This window comes from Microcebus murinus, chromosome 15, assembly GCF_040939455.1.
Source record: "Microcebus murinus isolate Inina chromosome 15, M.murinus_Inina_mat1.0, whole genome shotgun sequence".
NCBI lineage: Eukaryota > Metazoa > Chordata > Mammalia > Primates > Cheirogaleidae > Microcebus > Microcebus murinus.
The window spans coordinates 64,930,648-64,950,500 of NC_134118.1; the positions used below are offsets into that span (position 1 = coordinate 64,930,648).

General features: G+C 36.9%; 1 protein-coding gene across 9 annotated transcripts in view; it reads right to left on the reverse strand.

The window, feature by feature from the left end:
• The window catches only part of TENM3 (teneurin transmembrane protein 3), a 2,406,934-nt gene that overhangs the window by 111,360 nt on the left and 2,275,721 nt on the right, over positions 1-19,853 (reverse strand). For 6 of the 9 annotated variants that reach the window (XM_076010705.1, XM_076010704.1, XM_076010701.1 and 3 more), the window contains 2 exons: positions 19,713-19,835; positions 1,438-1,670 (listed from right to left, as the gene is read on the reverse strand). In XM_076010705.1, coding sequence (XP_075866820.1) covers positions 1,438-1,670; positions 19,713-19,835 — 356 coding nt within the window. The remainder of the gene's footprint in view (positions 1-1,437; positions 1,671-19,712; positions 19,836-19,853) is intronic. The other 3 variants (XM_076010707.1, XM_076010706.1, XM_076010703.1) reach the window with 1 other exon arrangement.

Here is a 19,853-nt window from a genome sequence, read left to right on the forward strand (position 1 = left end):
TTTACTGGATAATTGCTATAAATGCAATCTACTATAATTAAAGTTATAGAGGTCCACTTCCATTTAAGAAAATCTGGTTATTATATCCTAGTCATTGTCACCTATAACATGAACTGGAGTCAAATCTAAAATTTAAAATTGGACACTAGTACATAATAAGAAGTATTTGATGTATAAGGATCAAAGACATTTACCTTAATGATATAGATATGAAAAATGTTAAATAAGAAAAATGAATATGCTAAAGCCTGACACTCAAAAATTTCACAGACATAAAATTTATATATGTATATGAACCAGATCCACAATTACATTAGAGAAAGGATGTTTACATTTTCTTGCTCATCTTTCTTTAAAGATATAATTTCTCTATTAGTATATGATAACTTTTCTTCATAATTTGTCTTCCAAGGTTATAGAAAAAACATTTCTCACATTACATAATAAAAAGCATACATGCAATTCTTATTTTATAAATCAAATCAAATTAGCATGAAATCCATGGGTAAATAAACTAATTATTAAATATAACTTTAAGGTCACTCAACTGTCAATTTTAATTAACCAATTATTATAGTTTTGAAATTCCTCTATTTACAAACATAATAGTTGGTCTTGGGAAAAGTCTCAGTTCCAATTTTATGGTAGGGAATTTAAATAATTTCTCTTAAACATGATGGAACCTATTTTAAGCCACAATTTCCAATTCACACACTATGACCTGGTACTGTATCAGATTATGGAAAAGCTTATTGGTGACTGTTATTGTGAAGGAAATTTTATGCCAGGGAACTGATTTCAAAATTCCTTGAGATTTAGGATTATTTGAGTTGTTCTGAGGACCACACTGATGTGATCACATTTGGTTATCTATGAAAGCCCTTTTGCCTCTTTATTTCAGTGCCAATGACTTTAGGTGAGGAATAGTAGCTTGAGTTGATAAAGTTCATACCATCATATTTATGTTTATGTTCCCATAATTTCTTTATTAAGAATAAATCTGACATAAGTTAAAAATATATTTTGAACAGAATGAACACATGTTTGAGATGAATTTGTTATGCACTGGTTACATGAAAGGAATAAGAGCATCTGAAATCATCATAGAAATCTTCTTAAAACACTTAGAACATCCATGGGGTTTTACGAGGTGCTCAGATGATGTTCAGTATTCACTGAGTTACTCACAAAATTTAGTACACTTGAATTAGTCAATAATGATCAAAGCAAGTCAGAAAGAAAATATCATCCTTCCTGCCACTGATGCACAAATATCTCAAAGTATGTGTAACCTATATTCAAAATTCTTTCTACTATAAAAGGTCCATTCAAGAGTAGTCCAACAATTAACCAAACATCTGAACTTAGGAAGAAATGAAATAAGTTAAAAACGCAACTAGCAGTTTTCATTTTATTGATGGCAAAGCCTAATCTTACCTGAGTGTGGGAAGGGGGTAAGCCTTTTCGGCCATATACTCCGATCAATGCATCCTTCTGAAGAGAGATATTGAATTTAAGAAACTGTGGCTGATCAATAAAGAGCTGTGATCTCCAGAAGATCCCGGGAGGAACCTCTTGAATTGCTCTTCGGCCAATATCAAGTTCTCCGGAATCTATGGTGTTGTTTTCTTGTGTAAATCCACCCAATTTTCCTGGATGTAAGAGATCCACTGATGAAGAATGAAAGATTTTTAAAAAATAAAACAAAACAGGCTTTTGAAATTCTTGAAAAAGTTCTTTTTACTAAATGCTCAGACACTTCATCCTTTTATCATAAAATGTTCTCATAAAATTTTTACTTTAAAATCTTTTTTGTTAGATATTATTTTTTTACTAATTCTGATTTAGCACATTCTTTAAGATACTTAAGTCAAAATCCTTAGACTCCCCCCAAGGTATGCCTATTACTAAAGCTGTTTTCACACCTACAGTCTTTCTTTTTCACTTGAAACATAATTATCTTACAAATTATTTGTCTTGTTATTTCTTGGGAGGGATTTAGTCTAGTACTTGTCAGTCATTCTAAACATACCATAACACTGCAAAGTGTAAATTAAGGCAGTATGGATTATGGAGATTTACAAATCAATTCTTAAACAAACAACAAAACCAATCAATGCCACTGATTCATGTAGTTCTCTCTAAACTTTATACAAGAGTGAATGAAAAATCAGATGCTGGAAGGGAAATGGAGAGGGTGTCGTAGGAACATTGTGAGGAGAAAGGAAGGAGGGATAAGCTTGAATTCTCACAAAGTTTTTGATGTAGGCTGTCCTGACTCCTGTGCTGCTCCTCACCTGGCCTTTAATCCCTGGGAACAAAACCTCTCTGCTCTCGGATCTCTGTCATTTCTTAGAGACCATCCCCTCCTTACCTGCACAGCCCGCATTCTAGAAAACAGATCTAAGACTACTCTCTTTTTGGTACGGTGTCTCCCTTTTCCCTCTTTGCCAAGATTCCTTCCCAGTTCCTCTGAGGGAGTTAGTGACAATTTGCCGTAAGTGGAAATGGAACCACATTGTCTCTTGTGCAGAAAGGGTCCCCAAAGGCTGAGGAACAGAATGCAATGGGGCAAATTATCCTCTAAAGTATCTATTCAACACTTTAAAAGTGATAGCAAAGTTGACTCACTACCAACTTGTCTTTTCCTCACATTAAGCTGAATATAAATACAGAGAAGTTGTTAATTCAAAGTTTAGAGGACATTAATTTCAGGTCTGAGAGTTGTAAATTATCTTAATGACAGAGGAAACAGTCTTCTGACTATCTGTGAAGGGCTATTACAATAACACTGAGTGTATTTTTACTGTGTGTCTACTAGGCACAGCACTATGGGTGATAAAAAGAAACATAAACTAAGGAGTAGAGTCTGAGAGATGCTATAGCTTCTGCCACCAATCAGCTAATTACCTGGTTGGGGAGACAACACTCAAACTGACAATTCAATGAGCACCTAAAGCAATACATGACCAAAGGTCAGAGGACGGTGGTATTACTACACACTGGAGGCTGAAAGATTTCCCTGCAGAGGTAAGTGCTGAGGAACCCGTGGAAGGACAGGCAGGACAAGGTTTCTGGGTTGGGGTATGTATCACGCTCACAAGCACGGCAGTGGAACTAGACAGGTGTTAGGGTGACGGTGAGCACAAGAATCCATCTGGCCAGGAAAGAAGTTAAGAAAACTGGGTTTGGAGTCAGACAAACCTGGGTTTGAACCCTGGCTCTGTCACTAAATAGCTGTTTGACCTTAAGGAAGATACCAAACCTCATCTAGCAATGCAATCAGTACACCCTTCCTTGTAAGGACTACACGGGGTACGATACATGAAGTGCCGATTGCAGTGTGCGGCCCTCAGTTAGTACTGAATTGGTTTGTCGTGGGAGGTAACGGGATATGAGGTTGCAAAGGGAAAACGGCATCAGTTTATGGAGAACCTTGAATACCATGTTAAAGAATATGGTCTTTATTCATGACGTGATTTTTTTGTATTTTCATTCCATCAAAGAGCGTTATTACACCCTTTTCCCTGAAGATGTATACATTTATAGCATTCTGTTACTGTGCATATCCTGTACGGTATGTTTTAAAAAGACATGCTTACAGAAGACTTATTATGGGTAAACTGCATTTCCACGGCACAAAGGCACTTGTTTTTGTGTTGCTGTGCATGTGTGTGTTTGTAATCAAGAGAAACAGAATTCGAAATTGCTAAGAAAAATGCCCTGCAACCACAGGGGAGTAAGGCAGACACCCAGTGCATGGCCGCTGGGATCTGATGCAGCCTACAACGAATTCACACTTACAGATAAATGAGAGGTCTGAGGCAGAGTATATTACCAGTAAATGTTAGGATTGCTTTCTACTTGGACTACTGCATCCTACAATGACACGTGTACCATCGGTTACAAAGGACAGCGATTGCTAAATGGAGACCCATTAAGGGTTCTGAGCAGGCTAAAGGTGAAATGAAATCATTGTTTCAGGAACATTAAAGTGCAGTAGTGTGGGAAGCCTGCAGTGGACAGATGAGTGAGGACACAGTTGCAATAACCCGGGTGAGGCAGAGGGGGCTGTAGAAGGAAGCTTAATAAAAAGACATTATTTACAGTCTCACTTCCTCTCTTCTCTCCCACTGTCCATAATCACGGCAGTTTATCGAGTCTACCTTTCTTGAATGAATTTAGTAATATAAAATGCTCTAAGGAATAAAATTTCAAAATCGAATTATAGTAAGTAATCATTGTAAGTTTCCATGTATCAACTTAGATTATGAACTATGCATCATTCATAGATATCTTAAATATTTATTTTACAATAATATTTGTTTTAGCAAAATCAGAACATACAGTTAAGTAAAAAGAGAAAAAATATATAATCCTATCACTGAGCAATTATTTTGCTTTCTATCTAAACAAATATCTTGCTTTACTCGTAGAAATTTTTAAATATCTGAGACCAGATATTCTACTTTTCAGTTAGCATGCAGAGAAGCCTTCATTTGTCATCAATTAGCCTTTTTTGAGATAATTGAGGGAGAGAGCAAGAAATGGAGTTAATCTTTAGTGAGAACCCATGACATAACAGGTAAGTTCACCTATATTATTTGTTTTAAATTTTAAAGCAATTCCAGGAGGTTGATGTCATTTTAAGATGAAGAAACTAAAGCCCAGATAAATAAACAATGTGATCAAAATAAGTGGTACAGTCAAGACTCAGATCAAGGTCTGCATGATTCCAAAACCATTTGTTTTAAATAATTATCTATAGAATCTTTGCTTTTTATTAAAACAAAAATATTGTTTGCAATTACTAAGTTTTAAATTTACTTGTCTATTTCATATAAAATCAGATATATTAACTCATTGAACCACACTAGAGAATCTACTTATAATTTTAGGATATAAAGTTATACTTATTTTTATTAGGAAGGAATGTCCAGTTTGTACAAAACAAAAACTGCCATGGATACTACAACACAGCATTCTTTATATTAAAATTTATAACAAGTTCCAACTAAGCTTTTGTCTTTTGATTGGCTTCCACATGAAACTATTTTTAAAGTACTGAATAGAACAGTAATTTTTTCCTCAGTAAGATCTGTTAGTACATATATAATATTTAAATGTGAATATGGTTTATATTTGAACTCATTCAAGTTTATACATTTCTAAGGCTTTATTGTTATACTTTATTGTTATTAACAAGCTCTATCAGTACTGTCTAAACCTTATGTAATTTAATCTATTCTGTGGTGTTGATCCTATCTATTGCTGCTCTAAATGGTTTTTAGCTGTTTTAATAGCATACCTTTGCTTTGAAAGCTGGGAAGCATAAACTGGTGCTAATCCCAGAATTTTTTTTTTTTTCCAAAACATTATCTTTACTCAATAACATTAGCTTTTATAATAGTAATCAAGTTCTGACTTTATTGTCATTTGGTAATAGTAACCAAGTAAATCAAGAAAAAATGAGCCAGATTTTTTCTGGCAAAAAGTAAATTTGATTTTAATGAATATTGGCTCTGCCAGTTAAATTATATAATGGGTATTTCCCATAAATTAATTACTAGTAATCAAGTATTTGGTAATTACTACTTGGTAATAATAATCAAGTTCTGACTATAATAGGCATTTGGCTTTGTTGCTTTCTCCATATATTGATTTCGAGGGGTTAAAACCTCTCACTGAAATGATATAAGGACCCATTATTGTCAATAGTGTATCTATTTATTCAATTAGTCCCTCAGCTAATTTAACAGGTGGCTCTTTTTCAGAAAGAGGGTTCTTAATTTGTAAAACAAAACAATGAAGGTTGATTGGAAGTGCTTGAATGGGGCAGTAGTAATTGTGATAATCTTTTTTTCTCCTGTAATGAAAAAGCCTAATTAATCACAACATCGCAGGATTTTAGAGGTCAAGTTCCCACGGGGTCACCTACTTCAGGGGTCTTCAAACAAGGGTTGTCATAATCCTAGGGTACATTAAGACTTTTCAGTGAGAAATGGGGTAGCTCATTTTAATAGAATTTCTAGAACCTCAACAACTTCCATATGTAGACTTTATTCACAAAAGAATTGCATACCTCTCACATACCTAGAATTTTACTATGACACATTATCTTGGAGCACAAAGCTTCCAGTGTGCCAAAGGCAAAATTTAAAGTATTTTTGTTGGTAAAGCTTCCTTTATTCAAGACACCATAAATTCAAGGTAGGGCTTCATTGTCTTTCCCTGTCTTACATGTATTTTTATCAAGAGCAAAGTATGGAATTAAAAATAGGATATTTAGGATTGCTGGCATGTTTTGAAATCAGATATATCAAAAAGGAGGGATTACATTTTTAATGACCTTATCACCCACCCCTAACAATTGCCAAAGAAAGCTTTCACCTACAGAAGAGTTTCATGATTACAAGGAGAATGTCAATAAATTAAGAAATATTAAATGCAGTGATGCCTTATTTATTCTAATTGTCAAGTTTATGGCAGAGATTTGTGCTTTATTTCTTTCTCTACCTATCTACCTAGAGCAGGAATTCAGATCTGAGATGGCTGTAAGCAAAATGTAGATTAATTTATGTAAACTGAAAAAATAAGTCAGACTTTTCTGGCAAAAATGAAATTTGATAAGTACTGGCTTTGCCAGTTAAGTTACATAATGGGTATTTCTCATAAATTAAATTAGCTAATGAAATAGATATGTCTGAAGCATACACAGGCATACCTCAGATACATCGCAGGTTGGGTTCCAGACCACCACAATAAAGAGAATATCACAATCAAATGTGTCACATGAATTTTTTGGCTTCCCAGTGCATATAAAAGTTATGTTTATACTATAATGTAGTCTATTAAGAGTACAATAGAATTATGTCTAAAAAACAACTTGCATACCTTATTTAAAAATACTTTATTTGTAAACATTGCTAATGACCACCAGGGTTTGCAGCAAGTTGTAATATTTTTGCTGGTGGATATAATATTGCTGGTGGTTGTAATATTTTTGCTTTGATGTTGGTGGCTGCTGACTGATCAGATTGGTGGTTGCTGAAGGATGGGGTGGCTGTGATAATTTCTTAAGATAAGACAACAGTGAAGTTTGAGGCATTAACTGACTCTCCCTTCTTTCTGTGACATGCAATGCTGTATGATACCATTTTACCCATAGCAGACTGTCTTTCAAAATCGAAGTCAATCCTCTTAAGCTCTGCTGCTGCTTTATCAACTTAAGTTCTAAATAGTCAGTGTTAATGTTCTAGATATTTCGTTGTCACTTCAACAATGTTCACAGCATCTATACTAAGAGTAGATTCCATCTCAAGAAAACAACTTTCTCTGCTCATCCATAAGAAGCAATTCCTCACTCATTAAAATTTGATCATGAGATTGTGGCAATTTGGTCACATCTTCAGGTTCCATTTCTAATTCTAGTTCTCTTCATGTTCCCACCCCATCTGTAGTTACTTCCTCCTCTGAAGTCTTGAATCCCTTAAAGACACCCATGAGGGTTGGAATCAACTTCTGAACTCATGTTAATGTTGATATTTTGATCTCCTCTTAAGAATCAGAAATATTCTTAATGGCATCTAGAATGGTGAATCCTTTCCAGAAAGTTTTCAATTTACTTTGCCCAGATCCATCAGAGAAATCACCACCTATGGCAGCTATATGGCCTTACAAAATGTACTTTTTAAATAATAAGACCTGAAAGTCAAAATTACTCCTTGATCCATGGGCTGCAGAATGGATGTTGTGTTAGTAGCCACGAAAACAACGTTAATCTCTGTGCACATTTCCATCAGAGCTCTTGGGTGATGACTTGTATTGTCAATGAACAGTAACATTTTGAAAGGAATCTTTTTTCTGAGCAGTAGTTCTCAACAGTGGGCTTAAAATAGCCAATGAACCATGCTGTAAACTGATATGCTGTTATTCAGGCTTTGTTGTTAAATTTATAGAGGCAGAGTCGATTTAGCATAATTCTTAATTAAGGGTCCTAGGAGTTTTGGTCCTAGGAGCTGCATTAGTCCTTAACAAGAAAGTCAGCCTGTCCTTTGAAGCTTTCAAGCCAGATTTCTCTTATCTAGCTATGAAAATTCTAGATGGCATCTTCTTCCAATATAAGACTATTTTGTCTACATTAAAAATCTGTTGTTTAGTGTAGCCACCAATGATCTTAGCTAGAGCTTCTGGATAACTTGCTGCAGCCTCTCCATGAGCACTTGCTGCTTCACTTTGCACTTTTATGTTATGGAGATAGCTTCTTTTCTTAAACCTCATGAACCAATCTCCACTAGCTTTCAAATTTTCTTCTGCAGCTTCCTCACCTCTCTCAGCCTTCATAAAATTAAAGAGGGTTAGGGCTTTGGTCTGGATTAGGCGGAATATGTTGTAGCTGGTTTGATCTTCTTTCTCCGTATCAGCAACAAGGCTACTTGACTTTCTTATATCATTTGTGCATTTGCTGGAGTAACACTTCCAGACTTTTCCTTTGCATGCACAACCTGGCTAATTCTTTGGGTCAAGAGGCCTATCTTGGCTTTCAACATGCCTTCCTCACTAAGCTTAATAATGTCTAGCTTTTGATTTAAAGTGAGAGATGTGCAACTTCCTTGCACTTGAATGCTTAGAGGACATTGCAGGGCTAATTGTAGGACATTGTAGGCCTAATTTCAATATTGCTGTGTCTCAGAGAATAGGGAAACCCAAAGAGGGGGATAGACAGGGGGTGAGGGTATTGAGAAGAATGGATGGTTGGTCAGCTGAGGAGTCAGAACACATACAACATTTATTGATTCAATTCATTATCTCATATGGGGTTAATGTATGGCATCCCAAAACAATTACAAGAGTAACATTAAAGATCACTGGTCAAAGATCATCATAAAAGATATAATAATAGTGAGGACAGGTATGGTGGCTCACACCTGTAATCCTAATACTCTGTGAGGCTGATGAGGAAGGATTACTGGAGATCAGGAGTTGGAACCAGCCTGAGCTAGAGCAACACTTCATCTCTACAAAAAATTAGAAAAATTAGCCTGGTGTGGTGGTATGAGCCTGTAGTCCCAGCTACCTAGGAGGCTGAGCCAGGAGGATCACTTGAGTCCAGGAGTTTGAGGTTGCAGTGAGCTATGATGACACCACTGCACTCTAGCCTGGGCAACATAGGATATAATAACAATGAAAAAGTTTGAAATGTTGCAAGAATTACCAATACGTGACACAGAAACATTAAGTGGGCACATGCTGTTAGAAAAATGGCACCAATAGACTTATTTGACGCAGTGTTGCCACAAACCTTCAATTTGTAAAAAATGCAATATCTGCAAAGCACAATAAAGCAAAGTGCAATAAAACAAGGTATGCCTGTAATAAGATGAAAGCATTAGAAAATACAACATAAAAGTGAATTAGTATGAATAATAGTTCCATTTTCCACCCCATTCTGAGAATACCAGAGTAAACAAAGTGCAGCTAAGTAAAAGAGTAACAGGTATAATTAGTAGTATTTTGCTAAGCCTTGGTAAAGCCTTTTTCAGTATACTACATAGAAATGGAGAAATAGATTGATTACAAAAATTGAGTCTAACAAATCTTTTTCAAAGTAGATAGTTGCCAATTCTTTGCTTTCAGTAAAACTAAAGGAGAAATGTGATGGAATTGGCAGCTTATAGACCACTAAACACACTTTTCAGAAATGAAATTTTTTCACATATAACTAAAAATGTCTTCAAATAATTGAACAGCATTGTTCTAAAAAATCTTTCCATTCCCACTTACTTATTTTGTAGCAAGATTTCTCATGTTTATACTTATAAAAAAGGAGAACAGGAATAGAATTTTATTTTATTCTTATAATAAGTAATATTATAATATGAATAAGTAATATTCATCGATGAATACATAATCTATTTGAAAACAGTTCCCATTCATCTCAGAGAGCTATTTTTAACACATTTTCACTTTTTATGTTTCCTCATTATCAAAATGCTTCACATATTTATATAACAATTAGGTTGTTTTCAGTCCAATGCATACAACTAATATTTGTAAACATAATTCAATATGGAATAAAGGTTTTTAAAAACATTATTATATGGCCTCAGGAAATAAAAAAGTTTAATTTAAATTTGTATATGTATTTTGTTTAAGGGGCCACGAGAACACAAGAACAAAATAGGTGGAAATCACTGATCTAGTTTAGCTTTTCCTGTGAAATATGAATCTCATCTCTAAGTGTATGTCAACTTCCATTTGCTTTAAGTTATTGTACTATTTAGAATGCGTTTTTTAATGAAAATATTAGAATACGTCTTTTCTAAAAGGTAGATGCAGACCTGACCCCTAATTCTAATCAGCAATGTAGAGATATAACGACATCACTGACTTCTCTCTGCTTAAATCCACTGAAGCGGCAGCTTAGATTAGTATAACATTCCTGGTTAAGCCTCTAGTTTGAATATCAGGGGACCCGGGTTTTGTGAAGGGGCTTTGTCTTTTTAAATTCTGCACTGTTGCTTTTCAAGTCATAGCCCTTCTCTAATTTAGCCAAGTCAAGTGTGGTCGTTCCTGTTAGCATTTCCAAATGTTCTTTATTGATTGTAAACACACCTGGAAGTCAGTGAGCCATTGACACAGTTTGATAAACTTGTAAATACTTGCACAACCTTTTCCTCTGAAGCTCATCAATCCTCTTAGATAAAAGCCTGGACACAGAAGTCTTTCATCATGTCCTGAATTCCAGAAAACTTTGGCTTCAGAGGAAATAAAAGGAAGGCCAGTTCTAGGGCTCTCTATCCTCCCTTACTGAGATCACTACATCCATAAAGCCCTAGCGCCTGAACCTGGGAATGATCATAGGAAACACTAAGGTTGTCTGTAGGTTTTACCAAGAGAAAAAGGAGGAAAACTGGAGGAAAAAATAGAGACAGGGCAACAGAGTGCCCTGTAGTTATTCTATACTCAAAGCTTGTGGGTTAGGAATCAAACCAATTAAAGCCTTCACAGTAAGGGTGAGATGTAGCATGTCTTCAAACACAATAGGGTATCATCTTGAAGATTTTTTTCAACGTGTCCCGTTGTGCCTGAATGTGGGAGCCACTAGCAGTCTTTTCACTTACTAACTGTGATTTTTTTCTTTCATCAGTAAGTATGTGTCACAACAGTCTTAATGTCTTAAAATACAGTTGTCAGAGTGTGAAAACATAAAGAGGCCACGTATACAAAGCTATTGTTATTCCTCTCCTTCTTGTGCGGATGGCCAGTGTGTCTGAAAACACATCAGCAGACAGGCATTTTTTCAGATAATGCCTTAAAAAGAGTACTTTGAACTCTGGAAAAAAAATTTTTTATAAATAACTGTTTACCAATCATAGATGCTGTAAGGACAAAACAGAGTATTTAAAGTCATATTGGTAATTAAGAGGTTTGGTATCTGAAAATAATTCTGTGATCCCAGAAAAATCACTGAAAGTTACAAAATACTCATATACAATACATAAAAGTTACAAGATACTTGTGTAAAAATATAAAAGGAATATTTTGTCACATATTATCACGAATTTGCCACCTGCATATGATGTGAGCAAACAAGCCTGTAATGATTAAAATGGAAAGGCAGAGAAGAAATTAAACGGTAAAAGTGTAAGTGCAATTGTTGAGGAGGGTAAATGATAGTATCTTCTTAAATCCCACAGAGACTCTAATAATTAAGATGTCAGGAAACAAGGTTAAGCATTTATAGACAATCAATAGCCCACCCTCCAAGTCTATGACCTAACCTTGGATTCTTACCCTGACTTTGAGATCTCCAAGAGAACATATTTTTTTTTTATAAACAACCACATGCCATAACTTAACATTGTGGATACAGAGTGTTACATCACCAGCTAAGTGAAATAAGAAATAACTACTTTACAGACATAGTTTAATGGACAAAATCAATATAGCATCCAATTAAGGAACTATTATACAAAGGGACTAATAACACAACTACTATAAGCACTAGTGGATAAAACTGGCTCTTAGAGCCCTGCTAGTCCTGTTTCTTCAATCACAGGTAATTTGAACCTGCTATAAAATCTAATTCTGTAACATTGGCTAATATTTGAGAAAATTGTTATTAAATACATGATGACTAATATAAAATTTAAAAGCAATTGGAATTACTTTGCTTACAGAGGATGAATCATGTATGTACATATACATGTACACACATATATGCAGTTTTCCAATTTGTACTCATACAAAAAGAGGTTTTTTTATTGGAAGAGTCATTTGTCATAACTATACTAACTGAACTTTATGGCCTTTCATTTTGGTCTTATATTGTCCCAAATTATCGCACGCTAAAGTTTCACATTTGTCTCACTGCCCCTTTTGAATACAACTGTGTTGAACTGTTCTGTCGTGGTACACTCTACATTTTCGTACTGTACATTTTCTAATTCATTGTAATTGCCTGTCTGATTCCTGCCTCGCTTAGCATTTCATATGCTCTGGGAACAACGAGGATGACTGTCTTTTCTGTATTGCAATATTCTCAGAACCTTGCTCAGTGTACACACATAATATGTGCACATTAAGTAAACACAAAATGAAGAAATCCTATGCATTCAAAGGAAGATTATGGGGAATATTCCTTTCATAAAATCTAAATAACTAAAAATACAAATAACTAATGATAGGGATTTCCATTATTTCTTTAGAAGATATTATTGAAGTTGATCTAAAGAATTTCTTCTTAAAGATTTTCTACAAATTCTAAGCACATAATCTTGAATTACAGAAGAAAGAGCAAAAAAATAATTACTAATATGTATTGAGTATTTGTCATGTTCCAATCCCTGCGTGGCACCCTACTTGCATTATCTGATTTAAACCTCACTACTGTACTATGAAGAAACAGAAAGTTAGAGAGGGTAATTTGCTTAAACGTACCCAGTGAGTGGCAAAGCTTTGGTTTGTGACCACTATGCTATATTATACCAACATTTGCTTTACATATACTCGATACATGGCACTGTGCTGGCCCTTTATACATTTTATAGCATATCATTTAGTCATACTATTAATATTTTCATTCATTCATTCGACAAATACTTTTTGAGCGCTCATACATGCCAATAGCTGTGCTAAGAGCTTGGTATAGGGCAGTGTAAAAATAGATATGACCTTAATATAATAGTAATAATGATAAACATTAACATTTTTCAAGCATTTACTATGTAGTGTACACCATTTAAAGTATTTATATTGAATGCTCAAGACCATTCTATCAGGTAAATTAGTCCCTTTTAATTGATGAGAAAACTTAGGTACAAAGAAGCTACATAACTTGTCCCAAGTAACACAGGCATTAACAATCAGAACTAGTATACAAAACCAGTCTATTATCTCTCTGCTACATTGTTTCTATATTATAGTATAGTATGATACACATAGCCAGATTGTGGAGAGCCTTGTTAGTCATTTAAAGGCATCATCTAACCAGAATCTAGGTCACTGAAAGGGGTCAGGCCAGGTATTGATATCTCAAATTTGTGTGTGAAGAATGGATGAGCAAGACGGGAAACATACCGCATGCAGAGAATGTGGCGGCAATATCCAGGTGAGAGATGATAGGATTCAGAAGGTATTATGGACTTAGAATTGACAGAACTTGCTTGAGTATGGGAGGTGAGAGAGTGGGAGGAGTCAGGTGTGACTCCTGTCCTAAGAGGTATGACCACCTGTTCCTAAACTTCTGGAACAGGTAATGAGGTGAATGACAATGCTATTTCCTGATCCATGGGATACCTTCATCTAGGGGGATACATTCCAAGACCCCCAGTAGATGCCTGAAACTGCAGATAGTACTAGAACCCATATACACTGTGTTTGTCATAAGTTCATATGAATCCTATATTCATACCTATTATGAGCTTTAATTTATAAATTAGGCAGAGCAAGAGGTTAATGGCAATAAGTAATAATAAAATAGAATAATTATAATAATATATTATAATAAGAGTAATATGAATGTGGTCTCTTTCTTTCAAAATATCTCAGTATCTCAAAATATCTGCAAAATATTTGCAGATCACAGTTGACCACAGGTAACTGAAACTGCAGAAAGCGAAACTGTGTATGGGGGGCAGGTAGATGACTGTTTAGAAATCTCTGAAAGAAAAGCAAATTTGAAAAGAAAGATGATCTGGCAATTGTGTTTCCCAAAGATAGCCACGACAATATCTTCCATCCCACAAAACCCCACTGCAATCGTCTCTGCCATTTCTCCAGTAGAGAGGGGGAGTTTAATTCCCCTTCCCGCGAATCTGGGATAACCATACTGACTTCCTGACCCACACAACATGATATCCCAGAATGGCCAATGCTAGGTCATAAGAAGTCTGTAGTTTCTGTCTGGGTCCTTGGGAATGCTCCCTCTTGGGATATTCCTTTTCAGAACCAGCCGCTACATTCTGAGAATCGCAGGCCACATGGAAGGCCACGTTAAGGTGACAGTGACAGTTGAGCTCACATCAACAGATGGCATCAGCTGTCAGCCATGTGAGTGAGCTACCTTGGACTTCCAGCTCAGTGGAGCCTACAGATAACCCCAACTGACATCTAAGCGCAAGTGCATGAGAGTCCCAAGTAAGAAAGCAAGAACTTTCCAGTCAATTCACAGAACCAAGAGAGAAAACAAATTGCTTTTTTTTTTTAAAAGCTACTGAATCTTGGTATGGCTTTTATGCACTAATAGATATTATAACACAGTAGTTGATGGGTTCAGTTTTAAACACCTGAATTTGTGACACTTGAGAGACATCCAAGTGGAGATGTTCCGAAGAAATTTGGGTAGATTTTTTATAGTTGATGTTGGGAGCTGAGTAGAGAGAGCTAGCCTAGACTTAATGATTTGGGGGTTAATGGCAGATTAGAACGTAACAGGAGCCAGGAGAGTGGGTGAGGGAACCAGAGTGATTATTCAGTGAACGAACAGAGTCCTAAGCGACAGCAATGTTTGGGGATCAGGTACAGGGAGATGAGTCAACAAATCAAACTGAGACATCACTGCCAAAAGAGTCAGGAAGAAAGTCAAGGTGAATGTGGTATCACAGAAGCTAAGGGAAAAGAATATTTCAACTAGGAGCTATTAAATGCTACCAAGAACTCAAACACAGCCAGGAGTAAAGAGTACGGATGGGCGCTGTGGCTCACGCCTGTAATCCTGGCACTCTGGGAGACCGAGGTGGGAGGATTGCTGGAGGTCAGGAGTTCAAGACCAGCCTGAGCAAGAGTGAGACCCCCATCTCTACAAAAAATAGAAAAGTTAGCTGGGCGTGGTGGGGTGTGCCTGTATTGCCCGCTACTCAGGAGGCTGAGGCAGGAGGATCGCTTGAGCCCAGGAGTTTGAGGTTGCAGTGAGCCATGATGATGCCACTGCACTCCAGCCCCAGGGGCAGAGTGAGACTCTGTCTCAAACAAATAAACAAAAACAACCCAGTGAAGAGTACTCACTGCAGCTACTGACAGAGCAGTGGCTAACTCTGGAGACACCAGTTTCAGTGGCTGGTGCTGATGGACAGCCATGGCAAAGTCAAGGGATTTTTTTTTCCAAGATGTGAGAGACGTTGAAATGTTCAAACATTGTCTGAGAAGTGTCTGTAGAATGGATATATTCCAAAGATACAGAATGGGATCGAGAGTAGTCATGGAAATATTAACCTTGAATATGGGGAGAAAAGGGTGGAAAGATAGGTCCACATGCACACAGGAATGAAGGTTTGCATAGAGGAAATTTAGAGAGCTCCCTCTGAAGACTTCTATTTATTTAATATTTTTAAATCAGAATGCCAGGTCATCTGCCAAGAGAGGGTTTTGGGTATAGTAGGATGATTTGAAATACTTGTTGAGAAGTATGGGGAGAAATTTGCAAGGACAGTATAGTAGGGCTGCCAGACTGCTGCAGTTGGTGAGCTGAGAGAGAGGAGTTATTATTCCTTCTTTGCATGTGAGGAAATTGAGGCTCAGAGAGGTCAAGTAACTTGTTCAAGGTTACACAGGGAGCAAACAAAGGAGCTAGGATCTGAGTATAGACCTGTGTGATTCTTCCCAGTACAGTAAGTAGGCTAACTGAATTTCTTGGTCCAGAGTAATAATTTTGGTTTCTGGGAAGAGACCGGTGTTTGAGCTACAAACTTCATTCTTACCTCTTAATTCATTTTGCCCATCTCCATCAGTTTTGCCTAAGCCCCTACATGTCTGATATCTCATCTCTAACATCTGCAGTCAAAGGAGGTCTCAGGAATAATCAGTAAATGGTCACGGCACATAAGAGAAATTCTTCTTTTAGATACTAAATATCATTGAGAAGCTTTGGTTCAGTATTAACTTAAAGGCAATAAGGGAGTTTCCTGAACCCTCAGCACAATAATTGTTCCTTAGAATTATATTTACAAAATAAGAAGAAAAATAGGACTGCATAAATAAGAGTATTGCACTTAGAAGCTGTGAAGTAATTTTCTCATTATGTTTAGCACGGTTAATTCTCCTAGTGAGCTTTGTTCGGAATTCTAAGGCTTTCTCAAGGGTTGTAATCTAGAATTTCTAAAGAGATGATGTGATCTGCTTCTCTGGATAGTTTAGAAAACTGGAGTGGGTGATGGTGCGTGGACAATGTGGATTCGACACAGAGGCCTAAAAGCAGTGGGTTTTTTGGGTACGTCCCTTGTCACAGATAGAGTCCCCTCCTGTTCTTCTGTGCCCAGATCTGCAAGCACTGTATAGGAGATATTAAGAACTTTTACTTGGATAGATAAATAAGAATTCCTTACAATTTAGGGTTCGTGGGCTATTCAAGAAATAATAAAGAAGGCAAGTGACTGTTGTTTAGGTCACCCCTTGGAGCAGGTCTGGGCCCTGAGATAGACTTCTTTTCGTTAAGGGAAATTCCTACAAATGCCCTAGTCCAGCTGGCTGGCTGGAGGGTCAGTTCTCCAGTGCCCTTAATTGATTCTGTGGCATCTGTTAACCGTTCCTTACGTGGGAGGATTCACAGCTAAGAAGAAGGTACCTTGCTTACACATCTATAAAAGTGCTGGGTTGCCCATGGGGTGCCCTAGCATGTTTGATGTCCTTCCTCCTTGGGGCATGCCCTGCTCTGATGAAGTCACACAGCAAGCAGCGCCAGGGAGAGCTGACAGGCAGGGAGCTCACAGTCTGAGCACCCTTCAGTCTGCCGCAGGACCCCAAGAGGAAAGGTCTGAGCCCCACTCTGTGTTGAAGCCTGGGTGTGGTGGCTCAGTTGTCTCTCTCAGCAGCTGCAGGTCGGGGAGGGGAAGGGGAAACAAAGAGCCTAGGGAAGCTAGCACTCTGGTTGTGTCCGTCCCTCCCTCCAGGAGGCTGTCCACCCAGAATGTCTAGGCACTGGAGTAACGCTGGTTACCCCGGACCCACTGGACCCCTGTGGCTCTTGTAGTCTGAGTCGGAGCTAGAAAATGTCCGTGTGGGAATGAGTGAGATGAAACCTTAGGATCTGAAGCCCCCTGGGCAGGACAAATGTGCACAGTGGGTAGAGAAGCAATATGGCGCCTGCCATCTTTGCTCGGGTCTGTGGGGTGGGAAGTGCCCCAGAAGGGGTGGGGGCCTGTCTACAAGAAGCTCCCAGCAGCCTCTGGCCTCATGTGGGAGAAGGTCTCGCCAGCAGCTCAGGAATCCACCGTCCGTCAGAGGTGTGAGGTGGGGGAAACCATCCACTCCACCTACCCTTCTCACTGGACTCCAGGCCACTTGGCGGTGATCTCTGCTGATACCTTGCTCCTTCCTGCTCTGCTCTGCAACTTCTTCCCATGGAGTCTCTGGTAGGTTCTGTCACATTAACCTCAGAATCATACCCAATCTGTGTTTGTTTTCTCTTTTTCATCTAAAACTTCTCCTTCTTTCTGAGGTGATCTGGCAACTGGTGTCTCTGGTCCACCATCTTGACTCCACCCTCTGCCATAAGCTAATCTTAAAGGCTCTGTATAGTGGTTTTGATGTAGTAAATAATAAAATGCATTTTTTTATTGCAGTCATTAAAGATCACTGTTTTAGAAGACTCCAGCTCCATGGGATATTTCTGAAGACACATTCATAGGTTTTTCCAAAAACTCTGGGGCTGGTGAGATGTCCTAAAATTTTTTTGCAAATCTCAACGAGTAAGCACCTTAGATTAAGACCAAGATTAAAAAGTAAAAATGTGAAGGAGCTAGGATGTCAATATAGGCTTCTGTGAGCTGAGGAATGCTGATGCGAACAGAGGTGTCTTCCCTGGCAAAAGACCAGAAACCAGCACTGAAGCTGTGGGAGTATCTCTGAACCCAAAGCTTTCCCAGTACCAAGCTTTCCCAGCACTGTGAAACTCATCAGCCACGCTCTATGTTCATTTTAATCATAATAAAAGGTTAGGATGTTGCAAACTAAATAAAATGTCCATAGTAAGCATTTATCTCTTTAGTATAATTACAATTTTTTTAGTCTGTAAAAGAGTTCCGTACATGTGTGTGGTTAATAAGTACCATTTAATGATTTTCACAGGAACCATCCACTTTAGAGATGATCTAAATGTCAATCAGTATAAGTCAAAAATAAATATTCTTAATTTCTGTGCAGTTATTTGCTCTCTTCACGTGTATATTATTAATGTATAAAAAATTAAACAATTGCTTAAGATAAATGAAATTTGCTTAATTGAAATTTTTCACCTGTTTCAATTAAGACAGCTTTTCTTCAGTCTCCTTAATCCCCTGTACAGTGACTGCCACTGTCTATTTCCGGTGTGGTGACATGTCAGTCACTAGCTTATAGTTATTTTGGAACGCATAGAACTCTGTATAAACAGGTTCCATAAGGGTGGGGAAGAGGAAGTATTATTTATTATCCTAAAATTCTAATGTCTTACAAAGTTCTTCAACCTCCCTAAGGAGAAAGAGAAGTGTCACAAAGTATTATCATTGTTAAAACAGAAGATGGAAAGGCAAAGAATAAAAAATTTATGAAGTATTAATCATAGTAAATGGGTACATGTAAAATAGTAGCATATATGTTTATTAAATATATGATAGTTTCTTTTAGTCATGTATAGAGACACATGTATGTATACATGTTTCTAGGTGTTTATATAGGAAAAATGAAATACAGCATTCTCTAACCACTTAAATTCATTTTTAATTTGGAACCAATTGATTTGAAAGTCTTTGTCAGCTCAAAGTACAAACTCTTAAAGGTTTAGAGAAAGGGCAACCAGAGAAAAGGTTAATAAATTATAATCCTTTTAATGTGTTTTGTATTTAAAAGCTTTTGTAATAAAATTAATACAGTATTCCAATTCCACAGGCAAGTTGAATGAAGAAAACTTAATGTACCCAAGGTAATATGAGAGATGACACACTGAATTATAATCTATTTGCAGACTAAAAATAAAACTCAATACACAGTTGCAAAAGGGAGAAGAGCAAAAGCCTAGTCACCAAATCAGAAGGCAGAAAATCGTATTATTCCTTTAATAAAAATGTACATTTTCAACCTTTCAAGTAAATTAATGAAAAACGCTCATGAAAAGATGATATCTGTAATTTCAGAATCTTTTCCCTCTCCCATATAGACTGGATGTAATTATGAGTGAAAATAAATTTGCAGGAAAGAGATGTTAAAAGAAAAACAGGACACGTAATTCTTTCTCTTACCATTGTCGCCAGAAGGTAATGACACAGTGTTTGTTGGCATGGTATCAGAACTCACTTTCCCATTCTCAAATGTGTCATTTTCAGTCTGTTGTAGCTGCCAGTTGAGGCCAAAGAGATGCATTGCTGTGGGTAAAGAGTACA